Source organism: Stigmatopora nigra, chromosome 8 (assembly GCF_051989575.1).
Source record: "Stigmatopora nigra isolate UIUO_SnigA chromosome 8, RoL_Snig_1.1, whole genome shotgun sequence".
NCBI lineage: Eukaryota > Metazoa > Chordata > Actinopteri > Syngnathiformes > Syngnathidae > Stigmatopora > Stigmatopora nigra.
In genome coordinates, this window is record NC_135515.1 from 12,720,211 (window position 1) to 12,746,930 (window position 26,720).

The 26,720-nt window shown below is 38.9% G+C and overlaps 1 protein-coding gene across 10 annotated transcripts in view; it reads left to right on the forward strand.

The window, feature by feature from the left end:
* The window catches only part of gria4a (glutamate receptor, ionotropic, AMPA 4a), a 117,444-nt gene that overhangs the window by 18,011 nt on the left and 72,713 nt on the right, over positions 1–26,720 (forward strand). For all 10 annotated transcript variants that reach the window (XR_013327039.1, XR_013327038.1, XR_013327040.1 and 7 more), the window contains exon 3: positions 26,252–26,491. Coding sequence is in view for 7 of the 10 variants with exons in the window: in XM_077721976.1 (XP_077578102.1) it covers positions 26,252–26,491 (240 nt within the window). In the remaining 3 variants the exon portion in view is untranslated. The remainder of the gene's footprint in view (positions 1–26,251; positions 26,492–26,720) is intronic.

Consider the following 26,720-nt stretch of genomic DNA (forward strand, 5'->3'; position numbering starts at 1 on the left):
CTTTACACACTTTACACCAGTGGTGGCCAAGTCCGGTCCTCGAGAGGCCCTACTTGGTCTGTTTTCCATGTCTCCCTCCACCAACACACCTGGATCAAACAATCAGGATCGGTATGGACAGCTTGCAAATGAGTTGATCAATTGATTCAGGTGTGGTAGAGGAGAGAGATATGGAAAACAGACTGAATAGGGGCTCTCGAGGACCGGACTTGGCCACACCTGCTTTACACAGTATCATTTGAACTTACATTACAAGAAAGAAAAGGGAAAAGGGTTATTTTGTCAGTCAACGACACACAAAGTAACACTAGCTGTTAGCTAATAAACCTAATGTGCTAATGATGTGTCAGATATGCTGCTATCGCTAGTTAGTTGATTTGTCGCATTACAGCTCTTGTATTTGGCTTTTCTGCATTTCACATCCAAAAGGAAGATATAAAAAGTCAGATGAATTACTTAGAGCTGACGAATTCACTAAGTCCCTATCAGTTCCTGATACTCTGGCACTAATGGCGGCGGCCTTCAAACATCCGCAGTGCGGGAACAAAGGAGAATTGCTACGCATCACAGAATGTGTATGCTCCCAGCCAAGCAAATCAAAGTTGTGTCTTCAATTACTTTTATAAAGTTTGAGTTGATGGAAGTATGGTAGAGCAATGGCCACACAAGTTCTGCAGTCGAGGGTTCAATCCGAGGTCAGTCCTCACTGTATTGAATTTGCAGGTTCTCTTCTGGGTTGGGTGGGTCTTTTCCAGGTACTCCGATTTCCTCACCTATCCATGGTAGGCAGGTTGAACACTCTAAGTTGACCCGTGATATGTTTGTGAGGGTAAATGATTGTGCCCTTGTGGCCTGCAATTGACAAGCTACCAATTCAAGGTGTCCCCCTCCTGGTGCGTATATTTCCCGGACATTGGCTCCAGCTCCCCGCAAACCTTGTGAGGATGCAGCTCGGCAAATGAATGATTGAATGTTTGAGTTGAGTTGCAATACATCAAATTTGCGACTCGAGTCCAAATCCATACTGAAGTCTAACTGTATGGATAGCAAATGTTCCATGCGGCCTCAGTCTCAACTCGTTGAGACTAAATAAAGGCATGTTCGCTGTAATTGCCAACAACATCTTCTTGTTCTTTACTTGTTCATCTTCCTGATCTTGTTTTCATGTTCTAATCAAAGCATTTGCATTTACTAACTCTCTTCTTGACGCTTTTAATCCTAACAGTTTGTTTTGACGCTGAGAGGCATTAACATTCAAGAGCATGTAATCGCAAACATGATTGTTGCATATTTGAACATTTCACAGAATCTCATTCTCAGCTTTGATAGTATCCTTTAGGGATGACGTCGCTGCACCGCACTTTCGGTCGACAGAGCATTCACATTACCTCAGAACACAATGCAACCCACATGGTAAAACAAATGAATCGCTGTTAAACTAAAGTAGTCAAATCCAACACTTGATAACTTTGACTCGCTGTAGGACACCAATGCTCAGGTTGTGGCCTGGAAACAGAAAACTTACCTTTTCCGTTGTCTTTTTCAGCATCTCAGTCCCAATAAATGAAATATATGACTTGCAACAAAAGTGTTACAAACTCTTCTTCAATATTCCTGCCATAGAGTTATTAATAGGAGTGTGCTTTGTATTTATAGTGTAAAGTTGTGGTCAAATGTTTACATACACTTGTGAAGAACATAATGTCATGGCTCTCTTGAGTTTCCAGTTATTTACACAACTCTGATTTTTCTCTGACAGAGTGATTGGAACAGATACTTCTTTGTCATAAAAAAAACATTCATGAAGTTTGGTTCTTTTATGACTTTACTATGGGTGAACAGAAAAAGTGATCAAACCTACTGGCTCAAAAATATAGATACAGCAACACGGATAATGTATATTTTTGACCCGGCAGATTTGATCACTTTTTTTTGTTCACCCATAATACAGTCATAAAAGAACCAAAATTCATGAATGTTTTTTTGTGACAAAGAAGTATCACTCTCAATTACTCTATCAGAGAAAAATCACAGTTGTTGAAATAACTGGAAACTCAAGAGAGCCATGACATTATGTTCTTCACAAGTGTATGTAAGCTTTTGACCACAACTGTATGTATTGGAGCTCATTTGTATTTGTAGAATGTGTTCCTAATAAAATGTACACACTGTAGCTGAATCCACATCTATGATGAGGATGAAAGTAAGGGCATTGGTTAATATTAATAAATGTCACACAGAGGCACACATTTAGAGATGTGGAGCATGACCTTTACCAGACAGTCAGACGCCTGCATCACCACAAGGGATAAAAAGGAAAAATAGTTCTCATTTGACTAGCCTATTCAACAGGTTAACTATATAAGACTACAACTAATATTTGTTGCAGTGCAGCTTCTAAATCATATTTAGACCACATATAAAATGGAAAAGAAAGGGCTTGAATTTAATGCTTTTCTATAGCATTCAATATTTCTCACACAGCTTCTAAGAAACAGACATACAAGCATACACTGCCACACTGCAATGTAAATTCATGGATAGCCTGATATCACAACCCTTAAAGCCAGAGCCAGTCTTTAAGCATTTCATTCCTAATGGACATTTCTATTCTGCAGGAGGAATAGATTATTTGGTAACCACCAGGTAATTTGTCATACTTGCAAACACAGAGATGGAGTAGGAAGCAAAAAGCTATTAATTTTATTAAAATAGGACCATTGCGCTGATGGAGAGAAGAAAGCATTCATGGAAATAGAAAGAAAACAATTAATTATGCAATCTCTGGTAATTATCACGGGGGCACATGCCCAGAGAGGCAATGGGAGATTGAGAGCACAGCTGCATGCACTTGTCTTCTAATGTGTATGCAACGCAGCGAGGCGGCTACTGAGAGTCTATGGACATCGTTGTGTGTAGTTCTATGTCTATTGGACAGTATTGATATTTATCTCTTTAAACCTGCTGCTTCTCCTGTTTGTGGGTATATCACAGTTTGCCTACTCAGACTGTAACCTTTTGTCGTTTTGGATGTAGAGTGTGTGAAGGAATGCATGCAAATGTTGATGCAATAATCAATTGGGCCATTAAGACAGTGATGGATGGACACTCTGCTTCTATTTTTACCCTTCAGATCAGCTTGTGTCTGCCAACCCTTATCTTCACAGGAAACACACTTGTGACATTAAGAAAACCACACACTGTAACAACATTGCCTTTTCTATCTGGAGAATATTTATTGTTGTATGCATTCCTGATACATTTGAATAATTGATGACTCGTGTGTATTTTTGCCTTGGCGGAGCTCTGTACGCTACCCCTGCCTCCTTGATGCAGCATCAAGGCAAAGCATAACGTTACAAATGGAGGGCCCACAAGGGCCCTCCAAGCCCTTTTGCTAATCTTTCTGAAATATGTCAAGGCAAAACAAGATCAAATCTGAAAATAAGTAGTGTCAACTCTACGGAATGTCTCATTGGGCCTCCACTTTTGCTTGATGTGTTATCCTAGGAGATACCTAATAAAGATACAAAAATGATTGTGACATCTGGTTAGGGTGGTGAATTGGGGTAAAAAAAAAATCTAGTCAGAACCCAATCTGTACTATGCATGAAAAAACACAAATATGTTAATTCAACATGATTCATTTGACATTTTATTCAGCATTGACAAACAATTAACAGGATTCAATAGTATGACTACTCAGCTTTCTAATACAAGTTCAAGTCCCTAGAATTGAGGAAGCATTGCGCTGCTATCCATTTATAGAGGCCACATTGTACTTTATGGTGCTGTCAATCAGCATGGAAACATACAAGTCAGATATGTTTTATTATGTCGTCTTATAGTATAGTCACGTAATACCACATTTTTTGATAGGATCTCAAAATCCAATATCATTGAAATTGCCTGTATCAGCTATCCATTTAGAGAAATTTTAAATTGGTGATAAAAACTAGCTGAGCATCCACATTACCTCTTGGCAGTGTGAAAGGAGTTCAAAGCAAGGTCAAAATTCATCCCATCTGGGGCCCTTTTAGTTGGAGGAGTCACCAGAGGCTGCTCACTAAATGGGTTCACCAAGTGCCTAAAGGAAGCCGCTGCTGTTGTTTTTCATAGTCTCTAATTTTCTGAATCTGACACAGAGGTCACTGATTGGGGTAGTATTTGAGTATGTAGGGTGGGACGTTAGAGGGGGTTGCAAGACTTTTTTCAACTTGTTTGTATACACATGAAAATATATCTGTTTCCTAAACAAAAACAAAATGTTTTAACTACCTGACATCTCTAAACAATAATACGTACCAAAATGTTGACGGCATGGCTCTTCAATCTTGGTCTTTTAGATTTTGTAGTTGTAACTGTGCGTAGTGATTAGTAATTACTGCACGAGCCAGTAATTACTGGTTGCAGTGGGTTTACTACTCCTGACTTTTCATAGCCAGTCAATCACAGGTTGAATACTGTATATTGCCAGAGAAACGGTCCTGCTCATATACACATTGTATAAGAAGGATAATTGAACCCACCTTTATATTTCAACCACACATCCTTTAACCAACACTTATTGTTGTCTCATTGATATTGTGTTGTGTGTAGTAGTCTGGAATTAATGATAATGTTTTAGTGACAGAGACTTTTTCAAAGATCATCAAGCAGATTTCAGTGCTGGATTATGGCTGTGTTACAGGGACTAGGAGTTACACACAAAGTTAAATTGTCCCTGACTCAAACATTCAATCACACACCTATTGACACGCATGCAGTCTAGTTCTCTCACCCATCCTCCCATAGGCTCGCTCCCTTGCACACTTACTCCCGCACACATGGTGTCACGCCAGAGGGGATGATGGGATGATAGTACAGATGGCTTACTAGAGTAATATTCTCCATATGGGAAGGCAATATCATCAGAGCAGTTTTCTGTGCAGAGAGAGTGACTGATTAGATCTGGAGAGGAGATGCTACATGATATGACTGGACTACTAGACTTAGATAGCAATATTTTTAATGTATGCTGATTAAAGACACTCAAACTGCTACAACTAATGGACACTGAATTAATTCATCATGTTTTCTGTCTGTTGATCAGGGGTAGCTAAACTATTTCACACAGAGCCGTAGGGGATGCAGGATCATTCCCTCCAAACTTGATGAGAGGTTTACACCAATCCTTTATCTTAAAAATGTAATCAGTTAATTCCAGGAGATGCTTTGTTTTAGCAGAAACCTCATTGGTCAAACTGCTTGTGGTTGATCAGTTGGAAGGACCAGTTTGGAGATCCCTAATGTAGATTCTTCTGGTGTTTGCATTTTTGCCCCTCAAAATATTCCCAAATTCCAAAAATGTAGTCTGCTAACTGACGACTCTGGGAAGTGTCACTAATGGTCAAATACACTTCCTATTGTTCATTTTGTTTCAGCTGTCATTCAGGAAGATGAGAAGCCATCAATATTTGATTGGAAATTTGAGAGGTTTGGCAGATTTCTTTAATTCCATGGCCCAACGGCAGACACGCTGACCTTGAAGCAGGGTTATTAAATTACAGCTTTCTGATGAATAAATAAGTACATCTATAAAATTACCGGTAGGCAAGAAGTTTTTCAGGCCCCAACTGCGGCTCATCATCAGTGAAACGTTTTGGCCATCAAACTATCCCAAAGTACATTACATGGCAACTTGATCGAAACAGAACCGTTAATGCCATATCCCACGACAACTACATCCGACCCTGATGAAAAGAGCAAACTCATAGAGGAGGCGTTGAATAAACCTTAAAGTCCCCCTATCACAGATGTTTACTCACCACTAGTTAATTGAAAAAGTCTTGTAAAAGAGAATTAATGTCTCACATATATCAATAACTATTACCATTGAAAGAAAACATTACATACTAGCTGAATGAATTAATACTCAACCCACACATCTCCCTGAATGGTTTTCAGCCGGTGGGGGGTGGGGGGGTATGCGGCAGAAGACCTGAGGAGAGCCGTCTACAATGTCTCTTCCTGTCTGTGTTTCTTGCTACTGCAACGAAGTGAATTTAAGGAGTACAGGGATGAATAAAATTAATCTAATATAATACAATTTAATCTAATCTAATTATGTGGATCAGTGTTCTTGAAAACCAATAACGTAACGAGAGGACAGGAGCTTACAGAGGGCCTGTTACTCAATGGAAAATGGGTGCTTATCATTCGACTTGTTGGAATACACAATTGAAAATGGGTCGGTATAGGAATAAAGTCCAAAACAATACAAGACTTCACCATACAAGTTCAGACGGGAGGTTGACGCAACATACCACGGCCCGATGACTGAGATAAAGAGGAAAGATTGACACAATACAATTGTGCTACATGTATGTGTCTAGTGTGTATTATTGTTTATTTTGTACCTACACAAGGCATTAAAGATTGATATGCTGTCAACTCGGGCTCCATTATCATCTAATCTACTGAATGGTAAATATCTTACATTTACGACACCCCCAAGTAAAATTTCACTCTGGTCACAGCTTGCTCGGGCAGGGAAAAAGGGATGGTTAGCCAACTCGCTAATCACGTACACCAGTATATTTTACTGCTGTTTAGCTATAAAATATTTTTTTAAAAGAACAAAAACAAACAAACACATTGGAGACATGTCAATTGTCACTTGGTTGAATTGGAAATTTTTCACATTTTGTGGGGGCTTCCCAAATATTAAATGCTATAAAAAAGAGGAATCACTGTAGTGTACTGTTTGCAGAACTCTAATTCATTCATCCATCTTCCATACCACTCATCCACGAAAGAAATGCGGGGGGTTGCTGGAGCCTAACCCAACTGTCCTTGGCCAAAAGGCAGACTACACCCTAGACTGGACACCAGTCAGTCATAGGGCACACAGAGAGTCAGACAACCACTCACACTGCCACAGAGTGGGAATCGAACCCAGACTGCCCCCACCAAAGTCAGGAAGAAGAACCACTGCAACATTGGGTGGCCCCAAAATCCAAATTGATAATTTATCATTCAAAATATTTGGGGACTGGTGAATACGTACCGGCAAGGAAGACATCGCAGATGTCAAGAATTTATACTGTTGGTTGGTTTTAGTGCAGTCTTAAAGATTTTCTTTTGCCTTCTTTTTTTTTTTTTTTTTTAATTTTCACTATCAAAATCGCTCTGTTCATGAATGAGTTATAATTTCTGTTAATCAATTTCTAACCGTTGACTTCTGAATGCAAGCCACTACTACTAGGTGTTCAAATGAAAATGTATTTTCTGTGTCATAAGACAAGGTCAAATGTAATTATGTATCCACAAACAAAAATAGGATTACCAGCGGTGTAAATACAACTGCATTTGGGCATAAAACATCCATATGGACTCATTGGTAAGAAAATGGAACCATTCGAATCCATTGCGGCCCTACAAATTATTTTGTTTGGATGTGGTTGGGTTTTTTTTTAATTAATCAAGTCTTATGGCAAAATAAAGACTTAACAGGTTTGTGGACATTCTCATATTTAGCCAAACTGAAGGATTTGCACTTTAATGTAGAATTACTGCTGACTGTATTAGATGGGAAGAATTAATTGGAGAACAATTAGCATTCATCAGAAGTGTTAGACTTTCTGTGTTTAGGGACAAGTACAAAGTGTTCATTGTGTGTCTCCCCTGTAGCATTTGTGTGTATGTGTATGTCGTAGTATTTTGAGTGTGTGCCTAATTGAATCTGAGTAGAAAGTCTAATAACACTCAGAGGAAAGTGCCGAAAACTTACATGTTGACAGGAACACGCTTGCTTTGTCAGAGGAATATAGTACTTCTTTAACTCTTGTCAAAGTCTTCTTTTTTTCAGATTAAAAACCTATTTCTGGAATTTGAAATCCATCAATTTTCAACACTCATTTATAGCCTGACAGTATCGGAGGGTGCTGGGGCATATCCCAGCTGACTTTGGGCAAAAGACAGACTATACACCCCGAACTGATTAGCAGTCAGTTGTAGGGTACAAAAAAAAAACAGACAACCATCCATGTTCCAATCAATCACATATCCACATGATTTCACGCTGCCTATTCCGGACCGTAAAATAAATGACCAAAAAAAGCAATCTATAGAGTATGGTAATTCAAACATATTGTCTATAAATGTTTCTTTGTCTTCTCTGAAGTATATATATATATATATATATATATATATATATATATATATATATATATATATATATATATATATATATATATATATATATATATATATATATATATATATATATATATATATATATATATATATATATATATATATATATATATATATATATATATATATATATATATATATATATATATATATATATATATATATATATATATATATATATATATATATATATATATATATATATATATATATATATATATATATATATATATATATATAAATATATATATATATAGATACACTTAAGAGAAGACAAAGAAACATGTATATATAGACAATATGTTTATAGTGGTCAATAGATGGTCATCTAGCAGCAGGAGTTATTTTTTAAATTCAGCCGGAATGACAGTGAGCACCAAATTAGTGTGCTCGCCCTCATACTGGGTGTATCGACAAAATAACTATATATACCAGCAGTCATTGCGCAGTACTTTTTCTACGGATAAAATAGTACAGTCGGGGGCTGCTTGCCATAGTTGTGAGAGCTGTAGAGGATGGTGTACCCTATCGACTGATTTATTTTATTTTATCGTGATCACAATTTTAGTATTGGTCTATATACAAAGCGCACTGGATTATAAGGTGCCCTGTCTATTTTGGAGAAAATTTAAGACTTTTAAGTGTGCCTTATAGTCATACGGTACATAAGTTCATGTAGGGTCACCTGATGGTGCAGTGGCCTGACCTTTGTGCAGGTAGCCTGGGTTTGATTCCCACTCTGCAGCATTGTGAGCAGGAGTGGTTGTTTGTTTTATTGTGCCCTGTGAATGGATGGCAACCAAGTCTGGGTGTATTCCGAGTGCTGCCCATGATTGACTGGGATAGGCTCCAGCAGCCCCTGTGTTATTAAGCGGTAAGGAAAATAGTCTTTTATTTTTTTTTGGAGTCAAGGAATTATATCCCAGGTTGGTTTCCTCTAATTTTCCAATGGTCTGGGCAGAAAGACAACTTCCCTGAGCGCACTGAGTACCAGTGTGAGCGACTTCATTATTGCTCGCTATGGGCACACCAGTATGACACCTGTTGGCATCAACAGAGCATTCAAAGCTAGACTGCAAACTCTGTGCCCCTGTGTTAATAAGCGGTAAGGAAAATAGTATTTTATTTTTTCTGGAGTCGAGGAGTTACAGCATCATTGCTCGCTATGGGCAGACAAGTATCACACCTGCGATAGGCCGGAGCATGTTAATGTTCCCTCTAATTTTTCATGTAAAACATGCTGTAAAACACAAAAAACATAAGAGTGGACAGAGCTGTTGTCACAGGCTGCCGCGTAAGCGGCGCCATCATGGGGAATGGGGTAAAAAAAAATGATTAAAAGGTTTGGATTTTATTTACTGCGCACCATATGATTGCTAGAGCGCAAAAAAGACGAGAGTAGTGCGCAATTGCGCACACGCGCAGCTCAGAGGGAACATTGGTTACAAATCATGTTTTTAAATTCTCCTTGCACCAGTTCAGTCTTCTCTCAATGTGGTTCTTGTTCAGAGATGGTCTGGAAAATGGCTTTTCTTACTTTCCCAAGAGTTTTTAGAATTCAACATTTCTTGTTTCTCTTCACACCAGCAATTCCAGCCTTGTTAAAGATAGCTTTACTGCTAAACAAAGGTTTTTTTTTCCATAGAACACGATTGAGCTGTCGTTTTTATCCTTCATTAACATCTTTCAACCATTTGTCTTTTGTCTGAATCATTTGTTTATTGAAGTCTTTCAAAATCTTTTTGATGGTACGATGATCCCTGCCAAGTTTCTTCGAAATAGTCAATGTTGTATCGCCATCTGATAAAAATTTCACAATTTTCTCTTTTTCAGTTGCTGATGTCTTTTTTCTTCCCCATTCCCAATTTCACAGTCAAAACATCAATTCCAACATGTACTTTTCAAAAGTCGATACTACATAAATAACAACATTAGAAAGCGCATTTTGTATATTTTGGCGGTTAATTTTTATGAAGACCATTTGCAACTCTTAAAACAAATTTGGTAGACACGTGTTGACAATAATGCATGAATGTTTGTTTGAAGCAACCTAATTTTTATCAGATTTTTGTCATTTGCATAATAACTTCACATTCAATCAATGGGGATCTAGTCTGCTTAAAAGACTTGCACCCAGTCTGTTTGTGTGTGCTTGCTATACAATAAAACATTCCAAATATATCCAGACTCACAATAGAGTGGTAGGTGTTGATATGTCAATACATCTTCCGTAACTTACTACTTTTTACAAAACATGACTGCTTTATGGAGGAAGTGGAAGTGCTGACCTTGAGACTCAGATTTACTTCCTTGATTTCCGGAGAGCTGTGTGTGATAAAATGAAGTATTTTGTTTTCCCATATAAGGGGCACCAGCTGCACCAGAACCTCTGGCAATGGACACTAATCCAACCCCTCACTGCAGCATTCAAATGTGAAATTACTTGAAAAGCAGCCAAACTCACAGAGCCCTTACTTGCTTGTTTATCACGCACATTAAAAAAGGCAATGATACATTTTTTATAGTGTATATGTGACATACGCATTAAAGGCTTACCTTGCTTTTAATTCATGTTCATGTCTTGCGCGATCATAACGCATCCACTCAAAAACACCTTTAGAGAGTTGAGGATGTTACGTAATGTAGCTGGGTGCCCCCAAGGTGGCCAGGCAATGTAGAGTTTACAAGATGAGAATACTTCAAGGTTTATGCAAGATGACAAAACTGCATGCTTAATGAAAAGGCAGGTGTCAGGAGAGTCTACCAAGTCTGTGTGACGGTGTGAATGTCCCATTGGAAAGACCAAATCAGACTACCTACATACTGTATGAGTCAAGGGTGCAACGTACTACCCATCTACCTGTCCGCAGTGATGAATCGTTTTTATATCAGCAGGGCATGTGTGTGTGATGAATGAGCGTTCATTCAGGGAAGGCCTCCCATACCTGAGCTACTGTTAGTAAGCCTTAAAGTTGTCCCATTAGGGTTACCGGTGTCTGCTTTGCACATGCCCACGGATCTTAAAGGAAGTGTTCCAATACCTGTTTCGTGAGTATTTACTTCAAGCAAGCTCAAACTAACATTTACCTTTGTGCTCCATACTTAAGCAAATAAGAATTTTACCTTTCGAAATCCTATATATACATATAGTCACAAGTTAGCTCATTAAAGTCACTAACTATGGCAAAATATGTCGCAGAGTCGGCAAATGGTGTGACAACCTACAACTCTTCCTTGCTCGCAATGTGGACATCAAAATCAAAATATAACTTAAAAATCAAAGCACCAGATTTAGCATTTTATTTCGACTTTTACTGCAACTGTTTAAATCATTTTTAAGCTGTTTAGAAAAGGACACGTATATTGCAATAACAAAACTGGATAAATATTTTTTGTTTTTGTTCTTTGTACATGACTGCCAACTCTATTTTTATATACGATCAATGTTCGAACATTGCGTAGAGCCATAAAAATGTTGAAGAATGGATACTGTATTATTCATTAAATCAAATCCATATTCATTGTTGACTAATTATGAGAACTCCCACCAAATAATGAGTAAAAGCTAACGATTTCAATCACCGATCTGTCGTGTGATCGTGAGTACCACAGCAGGATGTTTAAAGCGCAAGAATGGATTTTAATAAAGGTCAAATTCGGAGTCTACCTTTTCCCATTTATTACATGGGAAGAGAACAGAATAATCTGAACCACTCATCCTGTTTAGAACATACTGTATTTGGTCCCAAAATAGGCAGACCGGCTAACGAAACATTCATTCCTTTTCTGTGCCGTTTATCCTCACAAGGGTCAGAGGGTGTGCTGGAGCCTATCCCAGCTGACTTAGGGGGGGACAGCCTGATATGGTGGCCAGCCAATTGCAGGGCACAAGGAGACAAACAACAATTCACTTTACAACAATTCACTCAATTATTTCTATTCACCAGAACAACTTTCTCCCATCTGATTAATTTCCATGCGAGTCATGATCAACCAGAATTAAAATGATAATACTGTGTCTAGTGTGATGAGATGAGATTACAAACTTATTAACCCCATACTCAGGAAATTGATTTTGGAGACATTGTATACCTAAATTAAATAGATAATGAAAAAATAAATCAAAACGGAAATAAATAAATAAACAAATAATCGTTTTACACAAAATATTGCACAAGTTTCACTTGCTGTGCCCTATCGGCCCTCCTAGCTTTGTGTAACAATGTCAAACTTCTGCCTATGTACTTAAACCCCATATTTTTGTCAGTCTTTGTGCGAGTATTGTTTCGTCTTGAGGTAATGTCACGTTATGTTGGAGTGCGGTATCCTTTCGTAACTTTTTCCTAGTTTGTTGATTGATACAACACCCGCACTCCCTTTGTATGCATGATTCTGACACTTGGTTCCAACTCCACTCCGCCAACGAGCGATTCATAACTGAAGGTAGAGATACTACTTCTGTATACATGTAAACTATGGGATTGGGATATGACATCATTCATATGTTCAATGTTGATGGTTTCATGAAGCTGATAGAATGTGTTATTTGTGAGACATATTGTGTGATATCTCTGAATGGCACCAACGTTTGCTGGTTCATATTTAAACCAGGCCAAAAGGTGTGCATCATTAATTATTCGGCTTTAGTCCGGATCAAAAGTGCAATTGTGAATACACTGTTAATGAACATCCAGCAAGAAATGGAGTCAGAAAGTGTGCACAAGCTCGTAGTGCTTTAGTGAGCGACAGTGTCATATCATGTATGAACCAGAGTGAAAGTAATGGGAAAAAAAATGTAAAGAAATTTGCAACAAGCATGGAAGTCTGGTTTATACATGAACAAATTGCTTCATAAAGTGTTTTGACATTTCAGCTGGATATGCTAAAAATTGTCGTGATAATCCAAATTTTTGCAATAACTATGTCCAGCTGTGCTATAAACTTGCTTGGTAAAGGGCCATATGCAACTATTACCATATTTCCTAAATGCAACAACACGTACGACTATATAAAGATAGCTGTCCTCATCTTGGACACTCATTTTCTGTAATCAGTGCTTTCATTCTTAGACTACGGGAAGGGCGCCTGCAGGATAAGTGGTCAGTAAAGACAGCCTGCAGGAACAGGTGCAAAGGAGTGGAAAGATATAATCCAAATGAATAAAGAAGTCAACTGTGGCAGTTTTACCCTAAGAGCTTTTTCTGCAGCTGTCTCTGACCACACATTTGGGCACAGGGACCAAAGTAGACAGCAATTCAGAGTGTCCTTTAAGGCAACAACTCTGTATCTGTGAAGTTGTTTGGGTATCTTTGGAATTTAGAAAATAATTTAGAATAGACTATTTGACAAATATTCTGCCCTATAATAACATTTTCTTTGCTGTAGTTTGCTACCTTTGTTTCTTAGATTTGTGGGGCCTTGTGACAGTTACGTTGGTTTCAATAGGAACACAAAAACAATCTGAAAATTGCTTTCTCCTCATCAATGGCGATTAGAGTTAGAAATTTGCATTTAAATATAAGGAAGTGAACACCAGGAAGTTAATAGTTGGGGCCGTGTGCTGGTGTTCTGTACAATTTTGGTACCGCAGCCTTACTTGATAGGCAGGTCTAACAGTTTTTGCTACTTTTTAAATTTGGTTACCTCTGTTTATGTGGGTTTTCTCTGGGTAATCCGGAATCCTCCCACATTCCAACAACATGCACGAATGGCAATTTAGACACTGTAAATTTCTCTTCGTATGAGTGTGAGTGTGAATTGTTGTTTGTCTCCTTGTGCCCTGCGATTGGCTGGCCACCAATTCAGGGCTGTCCCCCACCTGGTGCTGGAAGTCCGCGACCATTTTAAGGATAAAGCAGTCCAGCAAATGAATGAATGAAAGAATGTTTTGCTATACAGACGCTCCCCTACTTACGAACGAGTTAGGTTCTGAGCGCTTGTTCATAAGTTGAAAGTGTTTATAAGTTGAAATTGTTTAAATTGAAGTTGATTTAGATACATGCTATATTTTGTATTATCATTTATGTTTAAGGCCTTGATAAGTATATTGAAGGTTTATATAAGTGCATTTGTATAAGTAACCAGCATTGGTTTGTACCGAAAAATAACATTTAATAAAATGTAGAGAATACATACACTACTGTATACATACATTAGAGAGATGGAGAGAGAGATTTACTAGAAACTGGCCAAAAGAAGCTATCTAATGAGGATTGCAGTTTTCTTCTTTTTTCATCATAAATGCGGTAGCACTGTATGGCATCATTCAATTGATTTGCAACCTTTGTGCAAAGTTCAATATTTGGGTCCTGCTCCTCGATCTTTCTGTTTATAAAAGGTACTAACGGTTGAACGATTCAAGTTGTATTCCCGTGCAACGCTCACCACTTTCTCACATGCATCAAGCCATTTTATTATTGCCGCTTTCGTTTCAAATGAAATGGCTTGCCTCTTCCTTGCACCTTCCTCAATAGAAGCCTTGTGCTTTTCACCAACCATCTTGAATAAAGGATGCACGAGATATTTAATGATAGAAATGAAAAAGGTTCTTTGCGCACTGGAGATATGTCACGCACTTCCGCACTGCAACGAACTGGGCAGAGGAAGGTGGATGCTGGGTGAGCTGAGTTCTCACAGCACCAGGCGTCGGTATTAGCGGCCGAAAGAAGCACTATTCTGAAAAAGGCGCGTAATACAAAATCGAAACTTACGAAAACATTTCGACATAAGCGCAATTTGCAGACATGTTCGCATGTACCGTTTGTTCGTAAGTTGAATGTTCGGAAGTAGGGGAGCGTCTGTATACCCACCCATTATAAATGTGACCATCTAATCGTGCTGTCATTATCTTTTTGCCCCTGTTTGTGGGGAAGCACATTTTATTGCTTCCTGACATCTATCAAAATATTCTCCAAGTACTTAATGAATTAAAAGATTGATTATATTGATGAAATTATCCCTGTGACACTAATCACAGCTACTTTGGATATGTTCTTAATCATTACTTTACATAACATATTTTGATGGTTTCATTAAACCACATCAAATTAAATGTGTTGAGTGCTTTACCAACAATCGTTTGAGAACTTATTATAAAGGGAACAAGAATGATCGCCGTAACACAAATGAGGTGATGACATGGTGACCAGGCTAAGGGCGGGGAGAAAAAGAAAAAAATATATATATATGTTTTGAGTTTTGATAAATCTTCTAACACACTTCCCCAGTAGTTCTGATGAAAGATGGGACAGTAGTCTTTCTTTTTAGAAGTTATGTGTTCACATTGCCATAGAATATACTATTGTGTGGTGCTTGAAAGATGAGGCTTTCTTGTGTCATGATCTTTGAGAATGAATGAATTAATCGTGTTCTTGATACATATGCTCATGGCTTTACATGCTTACAAAAGTACTTACACACAGATGGCTATCCGCTTACATACATGAAACGCAATGTTCCATAAGTTCCCTTGTACGTAATTAACAGTCCATTATGTGTTTCTATCTGTGAGTTGATGATTTTGTGTTTGCAGTTGACAACATCATACACGTTATGTCTTTTGATTCACTGTCGTACTAAATACAGGTAATTAAGATGTGTTTTGAGTTTTGATAAATCGTCTAACACACCTCCTTATTTTGAGTCCTCCCTCTCCTTCGGGGTTCAAACATACATCTGACCAAAACAATTGTTCCCTCATTATTCAATAGTATACCCAATTTAGTGACAATGATCCTCTTACTGGAATGTCCTCACAAGACTTTAAATTTTTTTAAGTAGACCTATGTTTTTTTTTTTTTTTTTGGCGTGTAACCAAATAGACTGGTAAATTAGCTGAAATGAAAAGAATGGTCAATGGAGCGCTCCATGTAAAACTCAATAAACTCCCACACTCTATTTAGACATTTCTCCCCACTGATAATTTAGCTTTATTCCCTTTGAGATGGTTAAATATGTATTCTACAAGGTGGATTAACCCCCTGCCTTCTTATAGATTGTACAATTTCTCCTGCAAATGCTCTGGATTGCGTTGCTAATGCTGATGTTGATCTTGACTTCATCTTTCTGGTAGTTGAGGAAAAAAATTCAAATCTGTGAGGTGAATGTAACTCAACTTATTCATCGGCAGCAAACTAAGTATACCCAGGTCCCATAATTGAGTAGGTTTGTAGTATAATATTGTTGAGCAAATGCAGCAATTATAAGTTGCCATAACTGGCAGGGGTTCCGAAAAATTCAGTGGTCCGTTCTGTTTGATGCATCAAAGTGAAGGGCCAAGAAGTGATTCGTTTTCTTTATTTTTTTTTAACAGGGCCTCAGATCCTCGACTGATAAACATTTACATTTAAATTGTTACTGAGTTTTAACCTGGAACTCAATACCAATTACCATATGCGAACTCCCTCTCTGAACCTCTTCCCCAATCATCTTAAAAACCTGACTGTTAGACGAACAAAATTGGGATCACAACGCTGTCTAAAACTGTGCTACTTGTGTGTTTGTGTGTGTGTGTGTGTGTGTGTATGTGTGCGTTTGTGTGTGTGTGTGTGTGTGTTTGTGGGTGTGTGTTTGTGAGTGTGCGTGTGTTTGTGTGTATTTGTGAGTGTGTGTATGTTTGTGTGGGTGTGTCATCGTTTACCTTCAACCTACACAAGAGACTAAAGATGAAAATTAGTCCTTGGCTTACATAAATCAAACAAACACAAACCTAAAATTCAATTGAACCCAGTTAACTTGCACAGAAGTGAGAAGTGTTAACCACAACAAATGCCATTTGTTATCAATAAATATTTTTAACCCGCAAAGGAATTCAAGGTAAACTAAAAAGAAAATAACAATACTATATATACTTTTTAACTTTGTTTTCACAAGATATCCTCTGAGCAAATGTTCAAAGCCGCTGAGCTTCTGAGATCTTATTGCAGCTATCAAAGCCTACAGGGAAAAATAGTCATTGCCATCCAAGCACTATACAGTTAACAAGTGTGACAATAAAATCTCTGAAAGGTGGAGTGCTCAGTATTCTTCCTCATTAAATGCTAAATGAAATAACGCCACCAAGAAAGTCAGACCATAAGAGGTAGTGGATTAATTCAGAAAATGTCCCTGGCCAACTTTATGACGACACAATAATACTGTCAGCGATGAAAGTGTGTAGGCACTGAGTGCCAGATATTTTAGCATAATAATTTGAGGCTCTATATCAGTACTGAAGTGCTTTGACCTTGAACATTGTGCAGCACATCAGTGTTAATTCCATTTCTAATCACATTGTGCAAATTTCAGACTACGCTGCTTCCATTTTTACTTTTACTACTGGTACATCCATCTGTTTTGCCATACTGTTGATCCCACTGCGATCAAACACTAAAACGAGTGCCAAGTGGGTGCAAGTTTTCTTTCTAAACAATGAAGAGGACATCTTTTTTTCACCAAATTGACCTGCGTCAAGTTTAATCAGTTGATTGCAGTCAGGTGCTACTTGTTCAACAAAAAAATCATTTGTAAAACCGTCTGGCCTGTATTAAATGAATTCCACGACCCTCTTCACCCTTTGTATAGTGTGTTTGACACCCTGGGATTTCCCTGTTTGGGGTTTTATGTGGCGTCTTCTGGCATAAGGCAGCCCACTGTAATCATGTTACAGGGCACATACAGTTGCTGTTGCTAAGTGAAGACTAGACTTGTCTCATATTTGCTTTCACTATGGTGAACTATGTCTTCTTCTAAAAACAGATTATCTCTAGCGATGTAACATGAAAACAATAAAGAGCTTGTAAACGGAAACGATCATCATCATTCATCTTCCATGCCACACATCCTCAAATGAGTTGCGGGGGTTGCTGGAGCCTCAACCAGCTTACTTCAGGTACACCTTAGACTGGTCACAAGTCAGCTGTATAGCACACAGAGAGACAAATGTCCATCCACACCCACAATCATACAGCCAAAAGAAGGAATCAAGCCCACAACTGCCCGCAACAAAGTCAGGCAAGTGAACCACTACACCATGAGTCGTCTCAGAATTTGTATCTTGTAACATCAGCAAACAAATACACAGCCATGAAAAGCTGTGGTCATTTTCAACCTGCAATATTATGTTGAAGCGTCTTTGGAAACTGACGTACAGCTGTTGTCTATCCAGTACAGCTTCTTACCGCATTCTTGTGAGAAAAGAACACTATTTTACACCCAGAAAATGTCAAAATGTATTACAGACTGGTTGTGGTTCTGCCAATGTCATCCACTCCTGAAAGATGCACCACTTGTCCTTGATTTCCTCCTCCTTTGTTTTTTGTCACAACCTGCTCAAGACAAATATCATGCATCTCGGCTAGCTGTTTCATCATGCATTCATACAAACAGCCAAGATAAAACAAAACACAATCACCTAAGTGACAATAACTGACAATAAAAAAACGCCAGATGAGAAAAAAACTCTAGAACATGTTTATTCTAATATCAAACATGCTTATAGAGCCACTTCCCTCCCTCACCAGGCTGTATCAGACCATCTATGCCTGTCCCTCACCCCCACATTGACTCCATTCCGGAGGCTAACAAGGCCACAAACAAAGATAATAAAAACTTGGCCCGGGCACGCCCTTTCTCAGCTGCAGGACTCTTGTTCCCGCACCAACTGGGAACTTTTCAAACACCGCAACCTCCAAGACTACACGGACACTGTACTTTCCTACATCAAAAACTACACGGACAACATCACTGTTAATAAACGGATACAGGTTTTTCCCTAACCAAAAACCCTGGATGACCAAGGAGAGACAGGCACTAATCAAATGCCGTAACAGTGCCTTCAGGTCAGGGGACAAGGTACAATACAGCGCTGCCAGAGCAGAGCTGAAAAGAGGCATTAAAAAGGCTTCACAGGAAATAACCCAAAAAAGATGTGGCAGGGAATACGAAATATTACCAAATACAATGACAATAATATGTCTGTTAACGCAGATGCCTCACTAGCTGAGGAACAGAATCATTTCTTTGCCCACTTTGAGTCTGACAAATCAGACCCAGTCTCAGCACCCTCACCACCACACTGCAGCAGTACACTAAGGTTTCAGGAACATGAAGTGAGACTGGTAATGCGATGTGTGACCACCAGGAACGCTGCTGGCCCCGACGGAGTACCTGGGAAGGCGCTCAAAACCTGTGCTGACCAACTGGCTGGTGTTTTCCCCAAAAAAATCCATTGTTCCCTGAAACAATCCATCAATCGACCCTGCCTGAAATTTGCATTATCCCTGTCCCTAAAAAGCCAACCATTGACAGCCTGAATGACTATGGGCCTGTTGCACTCACGCTGTGATCATATCAGGAAAACGATCCCTCCCTCAGTTGACACTCACCAGTTTGCTACCTGAGTTTGTTATATTTGAAGAGCAAGCAGGTCCACTGAGAACGCTATCACCTTAGCTCTACACACAACACTGAGCCACCTGGAGCACTATGGGAATTACATGAGGTTTCTTTTCATTGACTATAGCTCAGCCTTCAACACTATAATACCGGACATTCTGGCTGACTAACTCTCCCACCTTGGACTATCCTCTTCCATCTGCTGCTGGATAAAAAAACTTATTAACCAACCGTTCATTAACTTTTAGACCTGGTCGCCACCTCTCTTCCTCCATTATACTGAGCACTGGCTCCCCTCAAGGCTGTGTACTGAGTCCTCTTCTGTACTCCCTGTACACATACGACTATACACCAACCCACCAGTCCGACTCCATCATCAAATTTGCCAATGACACCACTGTGGGTGGACTCATCTCAGGAGGGGATGAGTCGGCCAACAGTGATGAGGTCAACAAACTGTCTTCGTGGTGCTCACACTAAACACCACGAAAACTAAAGAAATAATCCTGGACTTTCGCAAACACAGCATAGATCTGGCCCCATTCATAAATGGAGTATGTGTAGACAGGGTCCAGTCCTTCAAATTCCTGTTTGTCCACGTCACGGATAAGATCTCCTGGTCTACAGACACCAAGGCAGTAGTGAAGAAAGCCCAGAAACAATTTCCTCAAGATACTCAGGAGGAACAACTTGGACACTAAGCTTCTGGTAACCTTCTATAGAGCCACTGTGGGAAGCATCCTGGTATACTGCATGAAAATGTGGTATGCTTGAAGCATGCCAGCAGACAAAAAAGGCCATGCACAAAATGATTAACACTTCCCAGAACATTGTCGGCTGCTTTCTACCCTCACTGGAAGACATGGCCAGCCCTCAGAAGACATGGCCAGCCCTCATTACCTGCGCAGAGCCAGGAACGTTGTCGGGGACCCATATCAGCCTGGTCACAACCTGTTCCAGCTGCTGCCCTCTGGCAGATGCTACAGGTATCACAAAGTATGGACGAATAGGCTTAAGGACAGTTTTTTTCCCACCTCCACCAGGACTCTAAACACAGTCCCTTCTGTGTAGTAACTTTGGGGTGTTACATGAAAGACGTTGGGCGGTTATCTGCCTCCTACTGGCTGACTGAAGGTAAGTGAGGAGACAGTGAGAGGTAAGTGATCTGCTTGGAGGATGATGCGATGTATCCATCACGGCAGAATGTCAACGAGTCTGAAATTATCACTTATTTGGGCCTTTTGCGGGGAAAACACACCCTATGGAGAAGCACTACCAATTTTGTCATACGCAGCTGGATATGGTGACAATTAGGCTTTTGTCGATTCAATGATGATGACAAAGCCTATGTCTGATTATTATTATTATTATTAATAATATATTTTTGCGTGGGGTTGATGACTAACATTACACTGTAGTGGTAGAAATGAGCCATGTCATAATGAATAGGGAAAGTAACCATTGTACCATATATCCAGTGCTGGAGTGATGGTTCTTAATCCTTATACAGAATATAATAGAGGGGTTAGTCTTCTAATGATGTCATCAGGGCTCTTAAACCTGTTACATATAAATACTGTATTTCCACACCTATAGGATGCACCGTGTGAAAGGGCACCGTGTCAGTTGCGGGTGTATATTCTGTTTTTTGAATAAAAATATTAAAATATAAATAATCGTTTTAATGAAATTTCCCAAATGCTGGATGAATAAATGTATCCAATCCAATCCAACCCAATAGATAAGGTGCTTCGGCCCAAAGGGCGTTAGTAGGGCACTTGCCAGCATATGTTATGCTAGCGTATATTATGCTAATGTATATTACGCTAGCGTATATTATACTAGTGTGTATTATGATAGCATATGTTATGCTAGCATATATTATGCTACTGTATATTATGCTAGAGTATGTTATCCTATTTTTTGTTACTATTTTTCAAAGGCAGCATGAACAAAACAAATTTTGCTTGTGCTTTATTGAGATAAAAGGTACTCATGTTAATACAAGCTGAAGCCGTTAAACATCTACAAAACCGTCAAACTCATCTTCTGTATCTGATATTAAGAGTTCGGCCAACTAGGGAGAGTTTGCCGTTCAACACGTTATGCTCCATCTCACTGTCAGAGTTGTGGCCAGGTTATTCCGGGAACCTGATGCCATATATACACCATCGGACATCCATTGCTCCCAGGCCGTTCGCAAATTTGTTTTGAATGCTATGTTCATGGCAATGTCCAGCGGTTGTCGTTCCTTCGTCAAGCCTCCCTGAATGACGGCTAGCTCGAAGTTCATATGATGGACTTGCCAGACGTTCACATTTTCGCAATACAAATATAGCGCGTCAGCAAAAAATGCACCCAGAAAGTCAAGCGGTAAGGATCATAACAGCGACAGGGAGACAAAGTTGGAACCTTCACGTGGTGTCTCTTGAGAGGTCGCCCGGCGCCGCCTGCGAATCCAACAAAATACCACGCAGACCTGCCAACAGGAACGTGGCACCCTACGTGTTTCATCCAGCCGGAGATGTTCGACTGCCCCTCACCTCCGGCTAACCCCCCCCCCCCCCCCCCCCCAGTAGTTCATCTGTAAATCTCAGGTGTTCAGTACTATTTATGCACATTTTAACCTCATATTGTGTATCTCCAAACATATCATTACTTATTCATTTGGAGGAAAACCATGAGAAATGAGGATCTTTAAAGGTTAAGGCCTAATGATTGGGGCTGCATTTGCTTTGGATAGATGTAGTAGATTGATGGAGAAAGTAGGTAGGTTCTAGTAGTTCTGATGACTGTAGTCTTTATTTTTATAAGTTCTGTGTTCAGATTGCCATAGAATACAATATTGTGTGGATCTTGAAAGATGCGGATGTCTTGTGTCATGATCTTTGAGACTGAATGAGTTGATCGTGTTCTTGATATGTTTGTGACTTGACATGGCTTACAAAATTACTGACAATGCAGATGGATATCTGCTTACATACATGAAACGCAATGTACTGTAAGTTGCCTTGTAATTAACAGTGTATCAGGTATTGTGTTTCTATCCCTGAGTTGGTATTTGTGTGTTTGCAGTTGACCACATCATACATGTTATGTCTATTGATTCACTGTCATAGCAGGTACATGCAAACAATTGTTGTGTCTGGATTATGAGTCCTTGCTGCTAAATAAACATCCATTATTTACAAAAAGAAAATTTATACTGAGCTGTTAAAACATGGATTCCTGAATAATCAAAAAGGCGGCTGTGCCATAAAGAAACAGCTGCAAAAGTATATTTGAAAGCTTACTATACTATGTGGTTTATGGAATAGAGACTCACAATAATTAAGACATTTGATGGTGCAAAGTCATTAGGAAGTAGGCTAAGACATGCAGGACAAGAGGAAACAAGTAATGAAATGCTAAATTTAAGAGAAATGTAGTTTCCAGGGGACCTTTGTTGTCAGATGTGTTTGCTGTAGTACTGATACTGAGTCGTGGTTCACATGCATTGCGACAAAAAATCCAAATTCATTTAATAGCAAGAAAATGTCATTTTCCTTGACAAAGTTGTCAAAGAAATGAAATTGTATGCGGATAATTGTTTGCCCACGGTGAGTGTGAGGCTATAATTTCTCACTTTCAGAAGGCTATCCTTTGTTTACCAGCCAATTGAAAAATGGTAGGCATTTTCTTTGCAGGGTGCTGTTGAGTATCAATGTACTCAAAACTAGATTTTCTGCTGAATCTGTGCTTGCTGTTAGTCACTATCAAGTTGAATGTAATTTTCATGTGTTACAAAAAACATCCACATTTTCAGACTCGATGACATCAAGCCATGTCTCAGTTATTTTGCAGCATGAATGAAGTGCATTCTATAAAATGTAAAGATAGCATTGGCAGAAAATCCAGGAACAGGGATATAATCAAAATAATACAAACTAGACGCATTATTCATTCATCCATTTTCCATACCGCTTGAATCCTCACAAGAGTTGCGGGTGGTGCTGGAGCCTCATACCCATGGGCAATTTAGAGTGTGGAGATGTGTGGAGAAAGCACAGTACCAAGAGAAAACCCAAACAAGCCCGGAGAAGACATGCATACTCCACAAAGGAGGGTTCAGACCTACAATCAAACCCTTCATCTCAGAAATGTGAAGCCAACCTAAATGTATCAATAGGCACAAAATAGCGGCACATATTTACTCACATCGGACAAACTTAAGAGTCTAAACATTTTTGGGTGCCCAATATTTATGCATTAAATTCAATTATCTGTAGATGCCCCTGCAAGATGCTGTCAGCTTGAATGTCTGGATACATTGCTTGCTCACAATGAAATGGTAGACGTGTGAAAGGAGAATGCGCATGCGGATATCATCCTTAAAGCCTGACTATTGGCATTCGACAATGACGTTTTCATCTGCTACCGCGGATTTCATTATGTTAACAAAATATTTCTACAGAGTCAAACTAAAAGTGCTGCATACAATTTTTGGATATACAAAACACAACCTGCTGGTACTGTGGTTGATTTAAACCCTATCAGCACTCAGCTTGTGTTGAATAACTCATTCAAGTAGATTGTAGAAGTCTTTTAACTAAAAAACATTTAGTTCGTGTCATAATCAAAGGCTAAATCCTCGCCATATACCCTGTTGGGTGCAGAGGTCTCAGCTTTGTCTAATTGCCAAAAGGTGAAGCATCAGAGCTGCATGTCTCTCACTGTTTACTCCTACTGAGGCTTAGAACTGATAATGGAATTACTCTGAGTCCCAGGAGGATAGAGCGAAGGAGGGAAAGAAAGAGTAAAGAGAAGGCAAGCGTGCAGCAACATTCACGAAGGATGGATGGGACATCTGACAGATATGCAGGGAAAAAAAGAAAGATTAAGTACCCAGTGATAGGTGCTTGTTGCCAATAGCAAAGTCTGCAGACTCACTGTTTATTCCAAAGTGATGTATTATTAGGTAGGGAGTAACTTGTGATGCTAGATGCAGCTCATGTTCAAAACGCCAGAAAAACAAATAATAAATAATAGAAAAATGTGTGTACATATATATATATATATATATATATATATATATATATATATATATATATATATATATATATATATATATATATATATATATATATATATATATATATATATATATATATATATATATATATATATATATATATATAAATATATATATATATATATATATATATATATATATATATATATATATATATATATATATATATATATATATATATATATATATATATATTTATATATATACCTATATTTTTAACTGTACACAATATCCATCCTCCTTTCTTTCTTCCTTCTTTTATATCGCCATCGAAGCTAATGCTGAAAGTCGAGCCTGTCCTGTCGTATTCCTGTCATAGTCCGTCTTGAAAATGGCTTTAAATCAACACAACAATATATTTGCTTGTGCAGCTCGCTCCAGATACAGTTTGGTAGCTATGGCTGCCTACTCTATCACTAGCCAATCAAAGATGGTGAAAGCAATGACGTATCCCTACGCTTGCGACAAGGCATTGTGGGGTTGCCGACTCTAAATCTGATTTCTTAAGGCAACAGTCTTGTTGACGCTTTTTTAATGTAGCAGCGCCCGCAGAACTGATTGTGAAGGCCTTGAGGCAGTTTTCTGGCCCTGGCAACAATAACGGCTGAAATGTGATTGGTTAAATGCTTCAATATGAAAACACATATCTGGAAGCAGTGCAACCAGTGGGAAAAGCAATTAAAGTAAGCTAACAGACAATTTGGCATTATTTGATGAGTATTGATGGAAAAAATATTATATATGATTCGGATATTTCTTAGGCCAGCAGAGAAGGCCTTGAAGGCCATGACGGCCTGCCACTGATGCACAATTAATAGGAATTTTCACATGCAAGGAGAGTGACCGTTGAGGCAACGTCCCAACTCCGTTATGAGCTTACACGTTTTTTCTGTTGTTTTATAAAATTCAAGGGCCCTGATTGAAATGTGCATTTCAACTTTAAGGGGAAAGGGTGAGCACACAATTCAGACGTCAATAGTCAAAACAAATGAAGGTCGGGATGTCTTGTGGAGTGTCTGTGGTGGAGTTCAGGTGCACTTCAAAGTTTTCTGGATCCTCTTTGTTTTGTCCAATCCAAGCAGTATAAGGTGTACTGTCTAACCAAGATTTTCAGGAGCAAAGATTTTACTTGTTGCAAGCAAGTATGATACCAATAATGATGAGCAAAGCAAGTTTAACTGTTAAGCAAAGCGTATTCTTCGTTGCAAACAAATGTATAATAATCTGAAATAAAATCCTGACACTAAGGGTGTGCAAAAAAGTCCCTATTCTTCATGAGAGTGGGTTTTATTGTCCATTAGGATCATCTGGAAAAAAAATATTCATAATAATTTGTGTGTTGAGCAACGCAACTGTATGCGTGTGCTCATATGAAATGCATCAAATCTACTTGTTTATAACAACCCATTTTTCTGTTTCTATTGACCTATGTTTGCCTCTGAATTAATTAGTCAAACCTAATAACAATTTCGGCAAGATAACTTTACGTTTATCTTATATTTTCCTATCTTGTAAATGCACTCATTAACTGATGTTCCTATTCCACCTTCCCCTCAACACCCCCTTGCTTGTTATATCCATACCTTTCCTCCCTATTCAACCCCTTTCCAGTCTGTTCACAGTATTCAAGAGGAGTCTTTGCCATATTCGGCCTTTACGACAAACGCTCGGTCAACACGCTGACATCATTCTGTGGGGCCTTGCACATCAGCCTTGTAACTCCCAGTTTCCCCACTGAAGGAGAGGCCCAGTTCACCCTACAGCTCCGACCATCCATCAGAGGGGCTTTGCTGTCCCTTTTAGACCACTATGACTGGAGCCGATTTGTCTTTCTCTACGATACAGACAGAGGTAAAAAGACAAACCACATAGCTGTGTCTTGAGCCACTATTACTTTTTGTGTTGCTACAAATACCACACCAGCAAGGTAGAACATGAGACACATATTTTACTCTCTCACAGTCCATGGTACTGGTTTCATATTTAAATTTAGACCATTTTGTGCAGAAGTCTGCTTATTCAAACATTTCTAATGTGAGTCTGAACACATTTTGAATCCCACATTGCACAAAATGCAGAT